This window comes from Tympanuchus pallidicinctus, unplaced genomic scaffold (genome assembly GCF_026119805.1).
Source record: "Tympanuchus pallidicinctus isolate F22 unplaced genomic scaffold, pur_lepc_1.0 scaffold7, whole genome shotgun sequence".
Taxonomy (NCBI): domain Eukaryota; kingdom Metazoa; phylum Chordata; class Aves; order Galliformes; family Phasianidae; genus Tympanuchus; species Tympanuchus pallidicinctus.
In genome coordinates this window covers 20,006,258-20,030,218 of record NW_026294791.1, presented here as the reverse complement: position 1 = coordinate 20,030,218, position 23,961 = coordinate 20,006,258, and the positions used below count along the sequence as shown (strand labels likewise).

The 23,961-nt window shown below is 36.3% G+C and overlaps 1 protein-coding gene across 5 annotated transcripts in view; it reads left to right on the top strand.

Moving 5' to 3' along the window:
* The window catches only part of CAMSAP2 (calmodulin regulated spectrin associated protein family member 2), a 72,255-nt gene extending 49,109 nt beyond the window's left edge, over positions 1-23,146 (top strand). For 3 of the 5 annotated variants that reach the window (XM_052666967.1, XM_052666964.1, XM_052666968.1), the window contains 12 exons: positions 1,107-1,246; positions 6,970-7,063; positions 8,161-8,254; positions 10,826-10,896; positions 11,608-11,677; positions 12,390-14,604; positions 15,620-15,756; positions 16,230-16,450; positions 17,456-17,555; positions 18,101-18,216; positions 18,819-18,937; positions 19,856-23,146. In XM_052666967.1, coding sequence (XP_052522927.1) covers positions 1,107-1,246; positions 6,970-7,063; positions 8,161-8,254; positions 10,826-10,896; positions 11,608-11,677; positions 12,390-14,604; positions 15,620-15,756; positions 16,230-16,450; positions 17,456-17,555; positions 18,101-18,216; positions 18,819-18,937; positions 19,856-20,161 — 3,683 coding nt within the window. In that variant the 3' untranslated portion in view covers positions 20,162-23,146. The remainder of the gene's footprint in view (positions 1-1,106; positions 1,247-6,969; positions 7,064-8,160; positions 8,255-10,825; positions 10,897-11,607; positions 11,678-12,389; positions 14,605-15,619; positions 15,757-16,229; positions 16,451-17,455; positions 17,556-18,100; positions 18,217-18,818; positions 18,938-19,855) is intronic. The other 2 variants (XM_052666969.1, XM_052666965.1) reach the window with 1 other exon arrangement.
* The last annotated feature ends 815 nt before the right edge of the window (positions 23,147-23,961 follow it).

The following is a 23,961-nucleotide window of genomic DNA, read 5'->3' as shown; positions in this document are numbered from 1 at the left end:
AGACCATCTTTACATGAGTTAATACCTGATACCTTCCTTCTCTGTATCAATTTCAGATACTGAATCATATTAGAATTCTATTAGAATAAATGCATCAGTTTGAAATTTTGCGCTGCTGAGCTTAATCTCATTTTGATCAGTTTAGCCAAACGTTATTTCCATCAGTATTATACAGGGGATTGATTGGGGTGATGGAACGTTTTTTAGTCCTTTAGGATGGGATGCCTTATCCTGCTAGCATCCAAGCAGATTCTTTATCCAAAGGCAACTTGAAGCCTATGCACTTGAAAGCTGTTACCTCAAGCTCTGTCATCCACTGCTGCTTTGGGGGTGGGGGGAGGAGAGAAAACAACAGCGTATGCTCTGGACGTATATTTACTTTCTTTTATTTTCTTCAGTTTTGTTTTTTTACAATGGCTCTTTTTGTTGTTTATTTTCAAGTACCTGTATAAACACAGAACCAGGCAGTTAGCTGGGCGTGAGGTACTTAGAGCGTACTGTGTAGCTGTGTGGTTCTGTTCACTGCTACCAATGCTTTGTTGTAAAGTGGCACATTGAAACATAGGGTGGTAATTCATGAATCAGAGGCTTCTGATCTTTGTAAAGATTTGCATCAAACATGGGAGTCCACAATAGCAAATATATAAGACTAAAGTGATGCTGCATTTATGGGGAAATTCAGACTTAGTGGCATGAAAGTGTACTCTATATATGGGAACAGCTTTGGGAAAAAGCATGCACTCCTGCATAGAAAATCTAAACAAAGAAATGGCTTTTTAGTGGTTAAGTATTGAGTTTTTGTTACATGAAAATAGCAGGAGATTAAGAATGATTTACATTTCATAGAAGTCAAAGCAAGAAAAAATAAACTTGTCAACAGTTAAAAAAAGTTTAGATATTTTTCTAAAGATACAAAGCTGTATTAAGGTATAATATAGTGCTGTCATTTCTTAAGTTTCTGAAATAGAAAAATAAATCTCCTTATGCAGAAAAGAAAAAGTCAAATTTGGATTTATCCAAAATGCTCCAGGAATCCAGCAAAAACAAAAGCTCTTACTGCAGATGAGGAACTATATGTAATCTTCACTTCTATTCTTCTTTTGTAGATATCTGTTTGAAAGAGACAATGTCTTTGGCTGACAGCCTGTATAACTTACAGCTGATTCAAGAATTTTGTCAGGAATACCTTAACCAGTGTTGCCATTTCAGTCTTGAAGATATGCTCTACGCAGCTTCTTCAGTAAAGGTAAAAAATAAAAAAACACTTAGAAAATGTAAGCCTAACACTTAAGCTGTTTTTCTAGTAGTATCATCAAGCCTTTTGATCTGCTGCTGTATGGCTGAGTGGAAGAGCATGTTGCATCTTTTGAGGTACAACAAGCAGTAGATTTCAGCAGGATGTAAAACTTCTTTCTTTTGGCAGCTATGTTGTTCTACTAATTTTAAGCTACTTTTAAAAGAATACATTTACTCAAATTTGATTTTGTGCAAAATAATTTCATGCTTTATCTTCTTTCTTACAGTTGGTTAAAATGTGAAATAGCAGTCTGCATTAGTTTTAATTTTTAAGACACGAAAGCACAGAATTTTGAGTTATTGTTCATTGAATTATTGCTCATTGTCATTACTCATTTGTGTCTACAGTAATTTCATGGGTTTTGAACCTTAAAGATTTTTTTGCTTTGGTAAATGTGTTCTGTTCTGTATACTGATAATTTTTTTTTTCAGGTTTTGTTCTCCCAAGTTAATTTTGCTAAAAAGAATCAGCAGGGACACAGGACCAAACACCGTTTTTTGTTTGTTTGTTTGTTTGTTTTTTTTAAACAAACACTTTTTGTCATCTTAAGATTCTAATCTTTTCACAAGGGTAAAATCACTTGGTTATCCTATCCTATTCATTATTGTGTTTTTCTAAGATTTTTTTCCTATATAAATGCTCTTTATTTGCTTAAGATTCTTGTTGGCCTGCCTTTAGGGAATGAAATATTGTTATGGAGTCAGCATATCCATTGCAGATGGTCTGTAATTGGTTTCTAAATATCTGGGTCATTTCTCTGCTTTTTATGATTTTTTTACTGCACTCTTCCAAGCTGAGTCACAGAGGCCACAACCTGAATACAGACAGCTTTGTTGTCTCCTGTAGGGCTGAACCCAATCCTTTTCAAATAAGCAATAAGCTGCCAGGATGAGTAAGGGCAGCAGGACCAGCCCCTCTAAGTCTAGACTACATAGCCTTTGCTGTTTTATTTTGTATATGCAAAGGTGTCTAGTGACTGCTTTCAATCAGCTTTTGGTGTTTTTAAGTTTCATATAAAGCAGTTTACCTACATACTTGTAAGAAGTCTGTTATATTGCAGCCTCTTGTCTGTGGTTTCCCACGTGGTCCTAAACACACACATGCAGGTTTGAATTATATCACAAGCCGATATAAAGTAAGAAGCTTAGGTTAAATACTTTGTCCATATCTCAGTACATCATCTTTAACACTTCTGAAACGCTACAGGCTCGATAATTTTGCAGTTTCTGAACGGTGTTTAAAAGGGAGTTTAGAGCTCTTTAAATGATTTTAGAGCAGTTCTACAACTGAGAAGGGGCCTTTTGTGCCCATGCTGCTGCGGTGTGGATACTGACTTAGATGTAAATTCTACAGTTAGACTGCCAAGTTTTTCTTTTAAACCTTGATGTGGAAACTTTGGCTGGTGCTATAAATTCCGTTTTTCCAGTGTTAAGAATAATTTACTTTCAAAATAAATGCACAGTTAAAGGAGCTCTTTCTAAGTTTTCCAATGCATCTGAATAGAGGGGGTTTTAAGTAATGTATATATTGCCCAAATAATTTCATTGTTACTCAGAAAAAACTTGTATTGCAAACATGTATTTTAAATATTATACATGGAATTAAACTGGTCTACAAAATTTATATACATTAGTTTTAGGATTTTTAGCATCATGCTTTCAGGTGTCAATCAACAACAATTTCTCTTTATATTCAGGGTGACTCATACTGTTCAGTAGGTGGCACTATGATGCTTTTTGTGTAAAAAAGCTGTTTCACTCTTAATGGTGCCAGAAATAACAAAAATAGGAATCAAAACACCGATGCTGGAAAAAGCTTCAAGAAAAAAATTAAGTTGACTTATTGGTATGACAGTGCTGGCCCTAGAAATTACACTAGGTATCCTGACTTCATGCTAAGTGGTCAAGCACAAAGTGCATACCATACCATACCATACCATACCATACCATACACGCTTTGATTGAGTCAGTGTGAGATGCATCACAATACAAGAACACCTTCTGCTAATTAAACTGATAATACTAATAGAAGAAATCTGTCAATAGCAGACAGCTATTCACATAATGCATTTATTTGCACACACAACTAACGCTTGCACGCTCACTCAGTTGTTTTCATTGGGTTGGAACAATGCTTGGGAAGCCAACACAGTGCCCTCCCAGATGTAGGGATCACGATAGCCCACTAGTGGCTTTTTGGAAGGTGTCCAGACCTTTCTCACTGTGTGTGTGTACAGGGACATGGAATGAATCTGTGTAGTTGGTCTGCACAGGGCAGTTACTGCTATCTTAGTGTGGTTAGGGTTATATAACCTGTTGTTGGGGTTGCTCGTCATCCTGTCCAGCTTCTCCTATTCTGAGTTCTCACAGATTCAGGGCCACGAGCATCTGCAGCACTGAGTTCTTGGGAGACTTTCATGTGCTGTTGCTTACCACGTCTGCTTCCTGTATTTGGCTGCTGTTTTCTGATAACTAAGAAATTATTCATCCAAACTTCCACAGAGTGCTTCTTATTCAGGTGAATGAAAGGTCTCTGAATGAAACAATTGTGAGACATGGTTACTGCCTCTCATCTGAGAAGGACATTACTCTGACCTGAGTGTAGGCCAGTCTGAACTATTTAGAATCTGAATTAAGCACATGGGTACCTTATTTTGCAATTGGGTACTAATAAGAGCTGACAAAACAAACTTTTGCATGGTAAGCCAAATGGTCCCAGAGCTTCTTTTTTTTTTTCCTTTGGAAAGAATCTGCTGAATTGAGCAGAACAAATCATCTAAATATTTGTTTTATCGTTAAAATGTATTGCATCTGAGCAGTTCTGAATACATGCACTTTCCTATGTAAAGTAGTTGGTGACTTTGCTAACAACATGAGTAGAAGTTACAGTGAGCACTGCTTCCTCTGTGATGTGAAAAATGATGGTTGTATATATTGCATAGGTTAATCCTAGAAATTAAGGACTGGGCTTCATCCAGTAGTGCAGTGCAGCTTTCCCTCTTATCTCAAGGTAACAGTGCAGATCAGGCCTGCTGGCATGTGTAAGCCCATATAAATGTGCTTACATATAAATGGGCTCTGTAAGGACCCAGAAGAGCAGCTGGCTGTGCTTGGTGAGGCACTTGGGAATGAATGGAGGGGGAAGCACAGGGACTGCCTTCCTATCTGGCTGGTTTAAAAGGAGTGGAGATCAGGAGTGAAAATGAAGGTTCAAGCAGTGAATAATTAAAGGGATTTTCCTCCCAGGAGGTGCCAAACACTCCTCAGTCATTATTTGAAGGGGAGCACTGGGGTTTTATTTCACTGATGTTAGTTGGCTGGTTGTCCTGCTTTTTTGTTCTGATTTGGAATAACACTGGAATCTTCACCTTGAATTGTTGCGGCATTTGTTAACCTGTAGAGGGTCCTAATGCTTCTATGGCTGATTTCCCAATCAAATTTATTGGGTTCTAATCTGATTGTAAGCCATTTGTGTGGTTTGTATATACCAACTTGTGATTGTTCTCCAAATGTGCATATCTAAAACCTATGAATATTACAAGGGATGTAGCTTAATTTAAGTGGCAAGACTAGACGTGCTATTTCTGTTTTCTGTAATTTCCATGGTGTATGTTGAGAACAGAGATATGCAAGAGAAAGTTTATCTTTAAATGTACATTTTCATAAAACAAGCTGGTTTATGTCTTCCTTTGATGCAGAAGCAAGTATTGACTTGAGACCTTATATTAAAAATGGGGGATCTTTTTCAAAAGATCTTCCAGTAGTAGAAGATACAGTAGCAAAAATGCAGCCACTAATACATCTTACTACATGCAACTAATGAACAGTCTGCGGATAAGGTGAAATATAAAACTGAGTAAATTATATCAGATTGTTGTAGCGTATGTGAAGTTGCAAGTCTGCCATCTGCTGAGCAGTATTTTCAGCCTGTGCTCAGAGCTTAATTATGGACTGTTTTTTTTTTTTTTTTTTTTTAAACTACTGAAATACTGTTATGTTTCTGAATATTGTGTGTATGCACATGTAGTAACCATGTAACAAGGTATTAAAACTTAGCTTGGCATGATCAAGGCAAAATCAGTGGAAATAATATCTGCGTTCTTTGCAACGTGGACTAGCAATGTTACCATAGGCCCACAATTAGTTTCTTCCCTCCTCATCCTCCCCCCCCAAAATAAAAATAAAAATAAAAAGTAAGCTGCTGATCATTGGTCTTCCCCTTGATAATGATTAACATACTTTTCTGACTACAAATAACATGAGGAAAAATGCAGTTTCCATCGTGATATTTCATCACAAAACATTAATGTAGCCTGAGTTTTAATTGAGCTGCACAGCCAACGCTTTTTCTTTGGTAAGTACTGCTTTGGGTTATGGAAAAACAAGCTTTATTTCAGCAGCTCAGGACTGCATAGAAAATATTTTCAGAAGAACTATCTAAGCCCTTCATAGAACAGCCACGCTATTCAATGCAGCATCTCCACATAAAAGTAGGAATTACTGTATTTAAATACAATACTACTTGAGATGGGAACACAGCTATGATTAGGACATTTTATAATTACTTTCATAGTAAAAATTATTTCAACTTAAAAATGTGCAAGTTTGAGGGGAAGGAAGGCTGAAAGTATTAATAGATGGCATAGGAATCTTAACATTAAAGATCATATTGTGTCTGAAAAGTAGATACCATTTTTCTGTTTATGTATATTTTTTTCTAACTGTAACAGAACGCTACAGAAAAGGTTTTGCTGTGCATCTTTCCTCACTCCTTTTCTGTCTGGCTGAACAATCCGATATAGTGTTTTTCCTGGTCTGTTCGTAGCTTGTCTTTAATAACTGTGGCAACATCTGGCTGATCCCTTCACTGTCTACTAAACTACATGAACAGCTTTCATTCTAAGAGCATCCCTTCTCTGAAGTGGAGGCTTATCTGCATTAGCAATGTCCAGGAAAAATAAATCTGAATCAAAATTATCAAATAGATATTTTAAATTATGTTTTGAGACTTGCTGATGCAGAATTGAGATCTCATTTATTATTAAACCTTCCTGTCTTAGTTTTTAGTTTATTTGATAAATATATCCTAATGCCTAATGTGTGTAATTTCTTTTCTGTAGTAAATTGATATTGCATTTAGTATTTTTGTCAGGTGTTTGCTTGCAGTTCAAAACTCAAGGTTTCTTTCTACTTAAAAGCCACTGGCTGGGTGATCGACAACAGAAACTTTACAGACCTTACAGTTGTGTATGCCTGTGCCAACCAGAGACAATTTTCACTGAAAAACTAAAAGTCCTGTACTGTTGTTTTTACTTTCTCGGGGCTTTTCTCTACTTTTTTTCTTTCTTTTTTAATGTGTGGAAATGGCCAACCTATTTGACAGGCATCCTTTTCCACACATCCTGTGCCTCCCTGCCCTGCCTGCAGGACATTGGTCCTGAGTGTATGCTCATCATGAAACACTTTGACCCATACGGTTACGATCCGGTCGAGTGCTGGGTGTTAGATAGATGGTACTACAGATCACTGTTACTCACTGCATTTTTTTAAGGAAGCAATAGCGATGTGAATGTAAGCTGGAAACAGAGATATATCCCAAATACTGTTTGTTCCCTTTGCTTGCAGTTAAGGGTTAGGTATTAACATACGTTTCTTGGGTTCTTTGTCCTGTAGAGCAACTACCTGGTGTTCATGGCAGAACTGTTCTGGTGGTTTGAAGTGGTGAAGCCATCGTTTGTACAGCCTCGTGTTGTTGTGCATCCCCAAGGTAATTATATGAAGGATTGGTTTTGATATGCGTGTTTTTAATATGTATGAGTTCAGATAACTGTGGCATTCCCAAACGCTGTGAATATCTCAGTTAACAGGATTTGGCTTTGCACCACCCCTTTAAAGGAGCAAAATACTCTTTCCTCATGCTAATCTTCATCTCATCTCATAAATCATAATTAGATTTTGTTGTTTACTACAAAAGCCTCATTTGAATTATAGTGGTAGAATCATTTGCAAATTTTCCTGACCTAAATAAGCCTAGAATCCATCATGCCCTTGCAGAGATTATATTCAGAATAGGGAGCCAAGATCAGAATTTAGCCTGAAAAATTGTATGGCTGAGGAAGAGTTACTGAAAGAAACAGAAATCTGGAGAGAGCAGATAAACAGTTAACTTTAACCTTGCATTTTGCACCTGGATGCACAGCACAGTTTTTTGTTGGTAAACTTACAGATTTAAAAAATCAGTTCTTGAGTAAATCTTGAGATAGTAAACATAGAGGTCATGGGAATTTAGACGTTCATATAATACTAGTATGATAGTCTCTCCAAGAGCTGGAAAGTGAATTCTTTTGTGTGATTTGAACACTTTTTTTGTCTGCTGGTTTGTATGATTTATAATACTTAAAGGTATAAGTTTGTTTAATATTGCTAACTAATTTAAGTCGTGGCCAAAATACTGCTTCCTAAATGGAAAGTCAGTCTAGTTTTTTGGGGGAAAAAGTTTTTGTTTTTGTTTTTAACAGAAAACCATCCAGTTAAGAATATTTAAAAATATATAAAAAAGAAATATTTTTATTTTTCATTTAAAAATAATAATAATGGTGTGACTCCTCTTTTTTTTTTTTTTTTATTTCTTCCTTTGCCTTCTCTGGTCTGTGTTTCATTGTCTTAATCAGTGCCAATATGAAAACTGTGGAAAAGGTAAACCTGAAAGGAAGTGATTGCTTTTTTTAGTCTGTATAATGAAACCTCTGAATGTTTTTTAAATCTTTGGAAATAATTACTTGAGTTTATTTCAGAAATCTTTTCTGCTCTGGATGTTAATTGAGTACTAAACTATGGTAACTTGAGCTTTGTTCTTTTTGGCAGCTGAACCTGTGAAAGATGCAGCTTCTGCTCACAGTTTGAATGCTAACAGAAGAAATTACATGGATGGCCCATGTGGTTCTGACTTTGTAGCCAGGTAAAGCCAGAGTGCCAGTAGTACCCTTTCACAGTCTTTTAATCATTCTCTTGACAGAGTAAAGGAAGCCTTTCAGTGATCTGATCTGAACCGAGTGAATGGGAGGTAGCGTTGCATTATATTTATAAAATGAGGGCAGAATTCTATTGATTGCTTCTAAACTGACACAGAAAGGACAAAATTAGCATTTTAGTTGAATATTCAGAAAATTCTTCCTTGGCAGCCCTTGTTGGTAGTTGTTTTTTATTTAGGAATTTATACTGCCTTTGCATTAGGGAATACAATTTCTTACAGTCATAAAATGGCATGATTCTGAATTGTTCTACTGTATGCATCTCGTGTGTTTCCCGTGCAGACAATGAAGTTATTTTAGTGCAAATGAAACTTCTATGCCAGGAGAAAAAAAAGCAGTCATTTTGAGTATACTTTTTGGAACAGAGATGTTCCTGAGGCCAGTTGACACCATGAAAAGCTACTGCAAGCAGTCCAGTGAAGTACTTAGCCCTTTGTTCTATCCTTTTTTTCTACAGAACATATCCTTGCTCTGACAAATTGTCAGTAACCAAGTATCTTTTTCATCTAAAAAAAATATGTACATTTTGTGCAAAAGTGTACATTTTGTCTGTGCCAGTGATTTTGACTTCTAAATTGAAGAGGATTTATTGAAAGCTTTAAGTTAAGCATCTAAATTCAATTCATAAACAAACTGGTACTGTTCCAAATTTAACTATCAAGTCTGTAAGTTGCCACCATTCTGTTTTGTAGCATGGCTTATTTTTCCCAGACATGTTCAGTAAAAATTGTGAAGTCTATATGGCTGGCAGTGGACGCGTATTCTGCAGTCTCACTGCAGCACTTGTTTAGTTTCTCTAAAAGTGATGGACGTGGTTTGTCCTGGAGTATTATGAGAGCAATCTGTAAGTAGTAGAAAGAGCTATATCTTTATTCGTAGACTGATGTACTTTATACAACTTGGTGGCACTTGACAGCATTGAGAGATGAAGAAGAGGCCTGAGGAGTTATTTCAAATGCTAGAAATCTAATGTTGCAGGCTGCAGTTTGCCATCAGCCAAGATTGCTCTGACTGCAGGATGCCTTGGCTTTCATTCTCGTTCCAAGTGGACATTCCTGCCTGCTTTTCTCTATGACATAGTCACCTCAGTACACAATGACAGGAAAAAAAAAAAAAAAAAAGTAACCCAGTCAGAGAAAGTAAATGTTTTTCTGCTGGCTGAATTACAGCAATGATTCAGAGCAGACTCCAGTGCAGAGCCAGAGCAGCACAGAGGAATGGGACTGTGGCAGCAAGCAGTTACAGTGTCTGAGTTGCCATGGAACCACAGTCTTAGTGCCAAAATCAGTCTTTTCCTGAGAGAAAATGAAGCATGTAGATTTTCTCTTGGTAAAACAAATTATCAGATGCTGCTGGGTTAAATGCATATGTATTAGGATAATTTAGGAAATATTGATTTAAAAGCTTTCACGGCAATCTCAAATGCCATTTAAAACGGATGTGTTTAGCTTGTGCATTGTTATTAACACCAAAGGTCATGCATTAATGAGGAAGTCTTTTGAGCAGTTTTAATGTATACTTACAGAAGGTGGTGTTATATACTATAAACTAACAGTATTTTCCTTAAATTGACATGAACATCCTCCCCACAAATATTCTTTAGAAACATTTTTAAAGCATGCTGTACATAAACTATAAAAGCACTAGGCAAAGGTCTTGGAAGTTAATTAGAGAAAAGAGAGTTTGGGAGTCTACTTTTAATCAGTGAACGAAATTCAGAACATGAAAGGTTTTTATCCGTCATGTTTTGAAGTCTGACTTCTTTACACGTTTTACATACAAAAGCATATATCTTCATGCATGTCTGTGTTTGGTACTGAAGAGGCACCTGGTTCAAATCACTGCATTAAGTATGAAAGCCTGTTCTGGATTAAAACAGCTACTCTATTGCAAACCTTGTCTGTGAACCAAAAAAACAAATAAATCTCTTTAAGTAGATATGGAGAGAAGCTTTGAACTACTGTTCTAGTGATTAGTATTATTACTACTCTTACTATGTCTGTCCACACCTTGCACATACTGCAGTTGAAACACAAAAATGTCAGATTAAGCAACAGGAAAGAGAGTTGTGTGTAAAACTGTGGTATTAGCTGCAATCACTCAACTTGTTTTTTTTGTTGCTAAAATCAAGCCTAAAAATGAGACCTTCCTAACAATGACTTGAAATACTGTCAGGAGATGTGCACGTGAACAAAACCAGCACTGCTCTGTGGCAGTTTCAGTAAGAGAAAGAGCTTTTGGTTTTGTGTCTATGTTGAGTCTAGTTAAAGGTAATAATGTAGCATGCTGCTTCTAATTTGCTTTAAGAATTAGAAGCTTCTAGAATTATTATTCAAGAATAATGAAGCTTCTAATACTTCAAGAGAAGAATTACACCTTACTTTCTCCCTTGTCTGAAAAAATAAATCTTTTGTTGGCAAAGGACATAACGTCTTGCTGTACTTTTATAACGTTGCTTTTGATGTATTGCTTATAATTTAATGTTTCTTGCTTTATAGATTGGAAAGTCCAAGTTACACACCATCTCACCAACTGCATACACCCCAGCAGCCTTATTCATCTGTCCCAGGTAACATTTTACAATTGGCTTTAAGGAATAATGAGACAAGATTCTGAATCGTTCTGAGTTAATTGTGACCTTATTTAAATTTCTTCAAACTTCATTCATGCCAGTTGTTGCTGAGAGAGTCTTACATGAAAGGCTGGTGAATGAGTTCTGTAATTTGTAAAATATACAATGGGTAAGTTTGTGCTTGTACCACTTGCGTTTTTTATTTGAACTCATTTTTCATTATGTGAAATACGGCTTACAACAATTATTTTTACTATAGTGTAGTAGTACTTGTAGTACTACTAGTTTCACCAGGGACGAGTCCTTTTCTGTGATGCTGCAGCTGCCCAGAAAGGTGTGGTGGATGCCCCAAGCCTAGAGAATTCAAGGTCAGGCATGACCTTGACCGACGGAGCTAGACTGATAGAACTGTAGGTGTCCCTGTTGTTGCAGGGGAGTTGAAGTAGATGACCTTTAAATGTCCCTTCCAACTCAAATGCTTCTATGATTCTCTGCATTTTACTCAATAATAAGTTGTTGTCTAAGGAGTAGCATATATATACAGGGTGAAATTAATGAACTTAATTGCTCAAGTTGTGTTCTGAAAACAAATTTCTGCTGTTGCAGTGATGTAAGTAGTGAAGCAAATTAATTTGTTAAAGCAACAAAAAGTAACTGCTACGAAAAATCATGTTAATGATTTTTGGATTCTACTTCAATTTCACTTAGGAGTCATCAGAAGGTCCTCATCAATGTCTTACGTAGATGGCTATGTAGGGACATGGCCAAAAGAAAAAAGGTAAGTAGTCTTACCATAAGAGTTGATTAAGAAGTGGTTGTGTTGTAAATGTAAATGTGATTTAGATTTTCAAAATCTAGTAATTATTTTACAAAAATAGAAAAAAAGAGAAAACTATATCATGGATTAAGAACTCAGCAATAGGAAACAACCCTGAGAAATAAATTATTTTTTATATGTTAAATACATTTACATTTACCTACTATAATTTATCCAAATGAGTTAAGAGTCACGTTATTAAGGAGTTCAGTATCAAAAAGTAGTACCAAAAATTCTATTAATTTCTATATAGTAAGAACAGTCAGGCTGGCGATGTCTCTGTTTTCAGTTAGACCAGTCATAATCTCTGAATGTTTAGGATATAAGCTAAAGATAAAACAGTTAGAGTTACAATGAAGGGTTATTCTGCAAATCTAAGTTCTCTTTTCACACCTTCATTCTGATCTAGACTGGCAGTTTTTATATTCTTCAAGTGCCTCGAACTCATTCCAACCTATAAAGAGCATTGGCTGGCTCTGAAGAAAGTGTTCTTATATTCTGTTCTGTTGTGCATTTTTAATGTATCCTATTTGCAAATGAAGCTGGTCAAAATACAATGTACATAACAGTCTGTTTAATACTACAGTCTTCAAATAACTTGTAGAACAAATACAAGTATTTGGTTATTAATCATGGGTTGCTCAGTTATTTCCTTTATTCTTATCTCCGTAAGGTCATCATTACATGGAGTTTCATTTGACATTTCTTTTGACAAAGAAAAAAGCATTCCAGTACCTTCTTCAAACAGAGGTATTACTAGATCTGTGAGCAATGAAGGCCTTACATTAAACAACAACAACCGTGTGCCCAAACATATTAGAAAAAATCTGTCCTTCAGACCAGTAAATGGAGAAGAAGAAAACCAAGATATTGAAGAGGAAAAGGACACAGTAGCTCATACAGACACAAAGGCCCATCATTCTTTTAGCACAAATCAAAGAAATGCCAATGAGAGCAGTCACTGCAGGTTTCCCAACGGGGCTTTGCAAAACAGAGCCATTCTGGATGACTTTGGCAATCAGATTGAGACACCAACAATTGAAGAGGCTTTGCAGATAATTCACGACACTGAAAAATCTCCCAGAGTTATCCAGACAGACCAAATTACAAATGGATTCTTTCTTCACAATCAGGAAATGAGCATCTTGAATTCAAACATTAAACCAAATCAGTCTACCCCTGATCTGATCACAGACACAAAAGGTGCTTTAAGTCCTGTGACTGACAATACAGAAGTTGATACTGGAATACACGTTCCTTCGGAAGATATTCCAGAGACGATGGATGAGGATTCTTCTTTAAGAGATTATACTGTAAGCATGGATTCTGACATGGAAGAATCATCTAAATTTCTTCAGGATTATGACCTAAGAGCTAGCAATCACAGAGATCAATTAAGTCCCTGTCCTAGCTCAGTAAGTACTAAATCACAGGCTGGCAGTAGCGCTTCTTCAAGTTCAGGGGTTAAAATGACTAGTTTTGCAGAGCAGAAATTCAGAAAGTTGAATCATACAGATAGTAGAAGCAGTGGCAGCAGTTCTCAGAAAACCACACCAGAAGGTTCTGAGCTGAATATTCCTCATGTGGTTGCTTGGACTCATATTCCTGAAGAGGCATCTGTTCCCCAAGGAAGAGACACTACGCAGTTACTGGCTTCAGAACTGGTACATCTTAGGATGAAGCTGGAGGAAAAGAGAAGAGCAATTGAAGCCCAGAAAAAGAAAGTTGAAGCTGCTTTCACTAAGCAGCGGCAGAAAATGGGAAGAACAGCGTTTCTTAACATTGTGAAAAAGAAAGGTGATGGAGTATCACCTCTCCGAGAAGAGGCAGCAGGAGCTGAAGATGAGAAGATATTCACTGACAGTAACAGACTGAAAGAAAGAGAAACTCAAAAAACAGATGAACAAACTAATAAAGCTTCAGAATCAATAAAAGAAAATCCTGAAAATTCTCTCAACAAATGGTCAAAGTCTCCTGCTACTCCTATGGATGCTGAAAAGCAGTGGAATTTAGTTAGCCCCTCAGAAGAAAATTTTAGTGAAGGAGATATCTTAGAATACACCAAATCTATTGAAAAACTAAATTCTTCCTTACACTTTCTACAACAAGAAATGCAACGTCTGTCCCTTCAACAGGAGATGTTGATGCAGATGAGAGAGCAGCAAGCTTGGGTTATTTCTCCTCCTCAGCCTTCTCCTCAGAAGCAACTTCGGGAGTTTAAGGTTTCATCAAGGCAAATGGGAGCTCCATCTCCCATTGCACCTTTCTCACAGGAATCTCCCCGCTCTACACATCAATCTCCACAATCATCCAACAGGAAGAATGCATCTTTTCACATAAAAATGCAAAGGACTCCTAGGCCAAATGAACTGAAAATAACACCTCTAAATCGTACCTTGACTGCCCCAAGGTCTGTAGATAGTCTTCCTCGCTTAAGAAGATTTTCTCCAAGTCAGGTTCCCATTCAGACTAGATCATTTGTTTGCTTTGGAGATGATGGTGAACATCTGGATGAACCACAGTTGAAGGGAAGTCTTCTGAAGGAAGTCAAGCCTACAGAAGAGGTAGCAAAAGAAGAAGGACCAAAACTTCTGAACAAGTGCGAACAGAAGTTGGAGGAAAAGGAGATAAAACCCCTTGAATCTAGTGTTTCTGAAGTATTATCTCAGCCCATAATAGAAACTGTCTGCCTCACTCCAAATGAAGATCAGCTAAGCCAACCAATGTTGCCAACAGCAGCTCCCAAAACAGCTAACTTAATTGAAGTTTCCCTATCAGATTTGAAGCCACCAGAAAAAAAGGAAGTATCTGTTGAGAAATATGAAGGTGAGAGCGATAGAGAACAATTTGAGGATGACCAGAAAGTGTGTTGTGGATTCTTTTTTAAGGTAAGAGAACTCCCTGATGTCTATGCTTGCGCACAACTTCCTCTGAAAGGGGAGCTACTTGGTTCAGATACGGTGTTTCAGTGATGACTTTGTACTGAAGTCAAAGTCAAAACTGTAAATGTGCAAGCATATCTTCTGCATTTGATGACTAATTGACAGCATAAGAGTGGTCAGATTCTAGCACATCGCAGTTCTTAGCATGACAGAGTACCCCTTTCCTAGGAGTGGAAGAGTGATTGAGGGTTTTGATGAGGAAGATGCGAGCTGAGCTTTTGTGACCTTAATTAAATATGCTTACTTATCACTCCAACTCTTACCTCCCGATTTCATGCCCAAGCATAACTAAAAGCTGGTAAAGTACAGCCTAGGTTTAATATCTCAGTTGCCCATTGAAGAGCATTTCTCCCACTGTTGCCTACTTGTGGGAGTAGAGTCTTTTGAGGCTGCCTTTTGAAATTAAAGGTTATATTCATGCGGGCTTTTAGCTATAATGTATGTAGTGAGAGGGATGTTTAGACAGTGAAAGCTGGAAAGATTCAGAGTTTCCATCTTGGAATGCCTCAAAATCTTACAACAAGAGGTGAATAGACATGTGCCCTACTTGTCTGGGAGCATTCCTCAGTTCTAAGAAAACACCTGGCTTGATCAGCAGAAGTCATTGTATATGTTTCCTTATTATTGCTTTCTGTGATAAATTGCTTTCATCTCCATATAATGTTCCAAAGCTGAATGCAGGAGTTCATGCGGCATAGCGTCTGACTCTAAACTAAAATCACTTAGCAATTTTTTTTCATCCCAGTTCAATTTTGTGTTACACTTAGGAAGTAAAGATTCTTTTTTAGTATTTTTAAGAAAAATCTTACTGAAATGATTTTTTTTCTAACTACCTCCTAACTGTGTTAAGATGTTGCAACCCATCCTAGAGTTAAGTGCCTAATGGCTTGACAAAATCATTTGACTCATGTAGACATCTTAATATTTGGGTCCTTTTTCCTTCAAATACTGTTGCTGCTAGGATGATCAAAAGGCAGAAAATGATATGGCAATGAAACGAGCAGCATTATTGGAGAAGCGTTTGAGAAGGGAAAGAGAGACTCAGCTTCGAAAGCAGCAGCTGGAAGCAGAGCTAGAACATAAGAAAGAAGAGACAAGGTAAAACTAACTACATATCCTGATCCAAATGACTGGCAACAGTGAGCATAGAAATGTCATATTTAATAGTATAACTTCCATGTCAAATAATTCATCTTGATATATATGCAAGGTTATTTAATCCCAGAGTCAAATGTGCTTTGGAGCCTAGCTGAAGCCATGTGCCAGCTGGTCATGTGAAATCAGCAGGTGGCGTCAGTCCATAGCTTACACTGAACACAAGCCCTGCTGTCCTGTGTGATGCTCCTCAGATTGTTACTCTGCCCTGCACTTGATATTCTGAGGGAGAGCTTATCAATTCAGGCTTCAATCTGCACAAATGTACAATGGCAAGCTTCTCTGTTCCTATTATTGTCAGAGAACTCTGAAGTTCTGAAAATCTAATGCTTGTGTTTTCCCCATTGGCAATGTACTAACTATAACTGCTATCTTGGGAAGTTGCTGCTGTTGAATTTATCTGATGATTTCTTAAGGCGCAAAACAGAAGAAGAACGTCAGAAGAAGGAAGATGAACGAGCACGGCGAGAATTCATTAAGCAAGAATACATGAGAAGGAAACAACTAAAGCTTATGGAAGAAATGGATACTGTTATAAAACCGCGTTCCTTGTCAATCAAACAAAAAAAGCCGCGTCCGAAATCTATTCATAGGGATCACATTGAATCACCTAAGACACCAGTCAAAGGTCCACCAGGTAACCCGTGTTCATGTGGAAGAAGAGTCTGTTCATGCTAAAACACCAGCTTAGGTTCTGGTACTAACAAGCACGTGCATTTAGAAGTGTCTTGTGCTAAACTGAAGCTGCACGTGTCAAAACTGGAGAGCAAAACTGGTGAATAAAAACAAAAATGTGAATGTCACCTGCTGTGCATGCATGCGTGTGTCAAGAAACAGAAATGTTGAACTGTATGGAAACCCATAGAAACAGCAATGTATGCAACAAATTTTGTACACCCATATGTATTCTTACTAGTCACTAATCTGTTCTCACATGTGACAAACAAAGAATGGGTAACACTTGGCAGAAAGGAGGTAGATACATAAAATGATCACCATAAATTAAGAGTACTTATGCTCTTGCTTAGTACAGTCAGAATTACATTTTACTTTAATGTTTTGTATTATTATTCTGTTTCACTTGCTTATCTACTGCATGTGTAGTTATGAGCATCATAGCAGCACCAATCATATGGAACAGTTAATTTAGATATCAAATGACTGCAGAAATGACTGAAAGAAATGTTGCCAATTTCCAATTAGAAAAAAGTAACTAGACTGCTCTGTTATCCTTTTTGTTATAGCCTTGTAATGTCACTGGATTTTCTCTAGCGGCTTCCCTCCATTTTCCAATGAAATCTAAACTATTTCATTCACACCTTCCAAGAGTAAGCTTTAAATTCAACCTCTGAAGTTTTTGTTTTTTTTTTAAATGAGGTCTTTTTAACCTTTATTGCACTCTTTGCATAGTGCCCATGTTCATGCTTCACAATAATGCTCAGTTGCAGTCTATCCCAAATGGCTGGGTGTCAGAAAGTGTTGAGAATACAGTGCACTAAGTATGCACGCAGGTTTATCATGTACTGAAGTAAGAGTTGTTTATATGAAAGCGCTCAGAAAGTTTTGGATGCTGGTGTTGGATCTAATGAACAGACTCTGCTACTTGCGTAGGTTTTTAAGCTTAAACTTTGTTTTTATCCAGGTTCACAGCTTTATCGTGTTTTTTCAGTATCTAGCCTTTCACTGGCATCGCTGAATACAGGGGACAATGAGAGTGTGCAGTCAGGCAAGAGAACGCCAAGGTAAAGCTAAAATAACTATTTCTTTTTTTTTAATCATCTATATAGAATTAACATAGATTTGAAAGAGGTGATCTGTATATTTCTTACTCAACAGGTATATTTTTTCTGTTGCAAGATGTAGGCTGTTTACCCTCTCAGGCATTAGGAAACAAAACTGTGATCATTTATTTCACTAATTTTACCAAGTAAACAAATTGAGCAGCTGTAAATGAGGTCAAAATGTGGCCTCTTGAATGCACCTGTTTGAAGTCTCATCTTGTCAATGTTTTACTAAACCAGTGTGCTACCTGCACTTTCTGTGATTTCCTCTAAGTGGTAGCACAGGAAAGAATTGTGTTCACTGGAGTTTTAGGCTTTTCTGAACACAAGTATCTATTTTGCATTAAGAAGTACCCGAAAATGAAATCAGGGATGACTCATAGTGAATTTCAGAACCAAGTTTGAAGTTACCTTCATGCGTATTCTGTAGAAGTATTTTATAAAGAATGTGCATCTATTCTCTTAATATTGTAGCTTTTAAAGTAGTTTTTAAAACTAATGTTTAGATCTGAGTCTGTGGAAGGTTTCTTATCTCCGAGTCGCTGCGGTAGTCGTAATGGTGAAAAAGATTGGGAAAATGCATCTACGACTTCTTCAGTTGCCTCTGCTACAGAATACACAGGTCAGTGACAACAATATTCAGAAAAGTACCTGTCTATTATTAGTGGTTCTGTGCATGAAAATGCTTTGATTGTCTGCGTTACGAATCTTAAAACTTTGTAAGGATGCTTCCATAGCAGTGAAACTATCTAAAACATGGTTATAATACAAGATGAAAATATTAAGTTCAAAATAAAGGTACTGACTCAGTAGCACTTGTAAACTGCAGTTAGGCTCATCAGAACAGCAGATGGACTGAAAAGTTACTCTGTGCATTTCGATCTGTCTAGCAAGGCAAGAAGAGTAGAAATCTAAACTCAATTTACAATAGTGTGACAAAAAGCAAAAACAAAATTGCAACGGGAAAGTAGTTTTCTTAGTAATGTGAATTAAAATATTCTGGACCTTTGTTTCCAAACAGATCCTTTGTGGTTTATTATAAATTTCAGTCTGTCTTCTAATTCTTTTATTATGAATCAAAAAATAATGGTGTCTTCATCCATTTTCTCCAAACATATACCATATGATAATGCAAAGACCACCATCATTATAAAGACTGTGCTTTTGCCCACGGTGTTTTGCCAGACTGTGTTTTTTAGTTGACTTGTCATTCTTCCCCTACAGGACCAAAGCTTTTCAAAGAACCCAGTGCTAAATCTAATAAGTATATAATTCAGAATGCTCTGGCACATTGCTGCTTGGCTGGAAAAGTGAATGAAGGTCAAAAGAAAAAGATTCTGGAGGTAAGGGTGTTTTTTCCCTAAAGGTTAAACGCCTGTGTCAAACCATGACTAAGATACTAAGAAGACAGATGAGTATAAATGCAGATATTGAAAGGAACCTTTCTCTGAGATGATGGCAGCTCTGATGGAAAGATTTGAGTAATTTCTGTGGCTTGTTTCCTCTGTGAGCAGAAAGGTTCTCTAGTACAATAGAAACAACAGCTTATCACATTAGATGTGCAACATGGGAAGCTGAATTAATTAAAAGGCATGGTATTTAACTAATAGCTACTATCTGTTTAATGTAGGAACTTGAGTATGAAGATTGTTAGCATTTCTTCACATGCTTGCTTTTTGCAACATGAAAAAAAAATCATTTTATTCATAAGGATCCTGCAGTTAGTACCCTTACAACTAAAGCTACTTTTTGGAAATAGCAAATGAGAAGTCAATACAGACTCCTTCAGTCCAAGTAGGAGAGCAAAATAAACCCTAGAAACCTCGGGAAAGAACATCTGTAAAGTGGTCAAGCTTATCCTCTAGAATGCAGCATGCATATTCAGAGCACATCTCATAGAATTTCTGTTGGGTGGAGCAGGAATCTGAAGGTTTCAGCTGACAAAGAATCTTTGCTTCGTACGTATCAACTGACTTAATTTGACCAGGCTTCATTGCATTTAGGGATGACTGAAGCCCTTTTTAGTACTATCTTTTGTGCACATCTGGTCATATATATATTTCCTGTTTTTAAACTTGCTTGGAAAATTATAATGATTGAAAATAAGGCGTTCTAACAGAGTTGCACATAAGTTTCAGCGCGGATAGAAAACAAAAAATGACAGTGATAATTTTGAATGTTTTCTAATGACAATGCAAAATTCAAATTGTGAACCTTTCTTTCTTTTTTCTGTTGTTTTTTTTTTTTTTTTTTTTTTAAAGGAAATGGAGAAATCTGATGCCAATAATTTCTTAATCTTGTTCCGGGATTCAGGCTGCCAGTTCAGATCTCTGTATACATACTGCCCTGATACTGAAGAAATTAATAAATTAACAGGGATAGGTCCCAAATCTATCACAAAGAAAATGATCGAGGGACTGTATAAATACAACTCTGACAGGAAGCAGTTTAGCCACATACCTGCTAAAACTTTGTCTGCCAGTGTTGATGCAATTACCATTCACAGCCATTTGTGGCAAACCAAGAGACCAGTAACTCCGAAGAAACTTTTACCCACCAAGGCATAGTAGATGAGAGAAATTTCGCTTCAGACAATTATGATAAACTTGCACTTCATCTTTACTGCCTATAGGAAATAGATCTCTAGTTGCCAACAAGACTCTTAGAACTTAAAACTGGACACAAAGTTGTATTACCATGTCCAACTGGAATGTAAACACAGTGTTTAGGAGTGCAGAAGATTGTCGCTTAAGTGAATACTTTGAGTGATTATGGAAATGTTTGACTTGTGTGGAGATCTGTACGTGCTCATGCAATGTACGGAGTACGGTCTGTATTTTGTTTGGATACACTGAAGCACTGAATGTTCATCTTTAGTGAATCAAACTACATTTTTTTTTACATCCGTTGCCTTATATGTTAGTATTTGTGCTTGTCTTGAAATTCTGTTTTCTCTCTTTAGAGAGAGAAATACTTCCTAATATCCTCAGTACCATGGAACTTTGCTTATTTACTCTTACACTAAAGACTCTACAATGGTATATGTTACAGAAAAACAGCCGAATGAGTCTGTTCTGCAAAATCCTTATTGAGTACTGTAATAAAATCAGCTCATTCTCCTAAGTAATTGTAATTCTTTTTTAATTAAATAATACTGATTTGCTTATAGACTAAACACTAAAGCAAAAATCCTTCAATTGTTTTAAAATTCCCTTCAAATAAATTATTTAGCAAGTCAGGGTGTAGTTGAATAAAGGAATTATTCCTGTCCTGGGAAGTTACCATCTGAGATCTAATGACTGACTACGTGCGTGTTCATAATCCCATTAAAATGCAGAGCAAAAAGATTTGGCAGAACTCTGAACCAGTTTAAGCAAATGTGCATTGTTTTGCATTGTTGCAGATAAAGAAAGAGCACACAGCTACTGTGTGTCCATGGCGGGAATAAAAGCTCATGAAAAACAATCAGGACTAGATGGCTGATATTCGCCTGATAGAACACTAAAAATATTCAGAATCACAGAATACAGTGAGACACAGATCTTTTGGAAGCACCATATCTAATTCCCACTGATTGTAAGATTTAGGCCACTGCTTATTCTTTCTTTCTGCCTTCAGATCAGTTTTCCAGGGAATAGGCAATTGATTTCAGAATTTTCAGTGTCTTAGTAAATTCCTTTCTTGATGTGTGCTAACAGTCGATGGCTTGTGACACTTAACAATTAGAAACACGTACAGCAGAAATGGCCTAAGGGTACATTTCAATAAATTGATAGTATAATCATTTACAAAGATAAACTTTAAGCATATTTCAGTATTATTTACAAAGGGCTGCATTTTGTTTCAAAACAGTGTTTGATTATGTTACAGATTACTCTTCTGTTTGATGTTTCTCTTATAATTTGCTTTTAGCATAGCACTGTTCTGAAAAACAAAACAAAACAAAAACCAAACTACAAACTTGAAGCCTCCCCTAAATCTGTGGCTATTTTGATAGTGTACATCAGAGGATTTGTTGGGGGAAAAATCTCATTCTCAGGAAAAGACTTGAATGATTTGTGATTCTGTTCTGTTTCAGTGTTGCGACACCTACATTAACATAAGACAGTGTTGTGCTATAAGTGTGTGCTCCATTCTCTTTCATAAGGACACTAAAATTAAGTTCATATTTCTCTCATTAAAGTGCTTTGAGAGAAACAATGCCTCACTACTATGATGTACTCATTTACTTACACAAAGATGCACCTGAATGAGATACCATTAAACCGTTTAGAGCAGTACTTTTTTAAATTATTATGAAGCCTTAGGCATCAATGCATCTGGGTTACAAATATTTTCTCAAAAATGCTGTCAGTTTTACTGTAATTTATGTTCTTATATTTATGTATATTTGTTAAATCTGTAAAAAAGAAAAAAAAAAAAGAAAAAACACTTTAAAATATGTTTAATATGTTTGTGGCTCAAAATTATTTGTGGTTAGCAGATTCCTATTGCTTGCATGTATATCACCAGGATATGTAACTCTTATATTTCAAGTGTATACATATTGTGTATATAGCTATAAATAATATTAAATGGGGCAAGAGGGTTTGCACATTCTGCCTGTTAGACAGTTCCTGCAAATACCATTGTAGGAATATGTTGAGTAACAGTATGAAATTGTGTATAATATACAGTGATAGAAGAAACCAGAAGGCTGGAATCAACTCTTACACATGTCGAAGGACTTCACAGGAAGTTTAATAATGGGAGGATTTTCATTTCTAAAACATGTATTATGATTTAGCTGGTAATTTGCAACACCGTGAAGACACACATTGATCTAATCAAAGTGAGCTTAAGTACATAACAGAGGAATTGTCTGATTCGTTTTAGATATATCTGAATGTATTAAAGAAATCTACACTTGTCAACAGGTGAAAGATCTGTGCAATGTTTAAAAGTAGAATGTGAATAATGCAGCTGAAAAGTTCATTGCTCGCAGTATAAAGTTTTACTTAATACAGGAAAAGTAAAGCTAGATGTGCTTTTCCTTTTTAAGCCTGCAAATTTTCTAATTACAGTGGGTCTGCGGTTGGGATCATGTTTAAAAAAAAAAAAAAAAAAAAATTAAAGTAAATTGAAAACATGAAAATAATAAGGAAGCTTTCCGTGAAGGCCAGTATTTATCACTGACCTTTTCAGAACACACTGGTGCTTTCATCAGGGGTATTACTATTGTTGCTATGACTGAATTGCCAAACTATCATGTTAGGTTTTGGAGCAAAATTTCGTATTCTAACAGTCACAACAGCTACTGAATTTTTTTTTATTTTATTTTAGGATGACTGTTAGTTTTTATTATTTGGCTGTTTAAAGCCAAATTCAGCTATTTAATTGATTTAATGGGCAATGTTGGAAAATGTACAGTGTATTGTGTGCTTACTTGTCCACTTCTATGGAGCATAGCTTCCATATTTTTTCAAATGCTGTGCTGTAAAATATTGTCATTGCTACTTATGTGGTACCGTTGTAGTTTTTTCCTTTCATTTAAATAAAAGCATGGCACCAAATGTGTATTTATTTGTTCTCGTGTTTACTCCTAAACAAAAATGGAAGCTGTATGAAGTCCACATTCATGCTTAATTTTTCTCTTCATATGGCATTTCAGCAATGCAGAATTTTTAAGAAGTATGCAAATTTTTATTTCTCCTTTTTGTACTGCAGTCTTTCACATATAATTTAGCTTATAAATGTTGTTTGAACCAGGCTAATGAGTAATTAGGCTTCTTGTTACCTTTTTGCAGTCTACACAGAGTTGTCCTGTTCTCTTCAGAGGTGAGTTCCACAATTTCAAGTCAACTGATAGAACTAACTGGACTACAGAGTTGTGTGTTAAAAAAACATACAAACTTAGTGGTCAGTGTAATAGGATTGCTTCAAAAGGGCAAGTTTTTGAGATGCTCTCATCTTGAGCAAGATGATTAAGACAGCTAGTAAAGAGGGACTTGTGTGAAATAAGTTGTATTTGTTAGTTTTGCAATTCTGAAGAGAAATTGTATTTAAAAAAAAAAAAAAGCCCTCCCTTTTAGATACATTAATTAGTGTTTTTTTTCCATCCTGAGTTTTACATGTGTGTACGTGTGTGTGTTGTGCTGGATTGCAGAGCAAGAGCAAGGATCTTTGCTGAAATGGGACACGACATCACTGCAACACCAGCAGGCAAAATGAATTGTTGTGCTGACACAATGTCTAAGTATTCAGATTTACTCTAAGGGCAGCTTCAATAAGATAGGAAATTCAATACCAGGACTTCTAGCAGTGAATTTAAAACTGATATAGATGAAATTGAATAGTTTTCCCTCCTTTCCTCAAAACTGCTTATTTT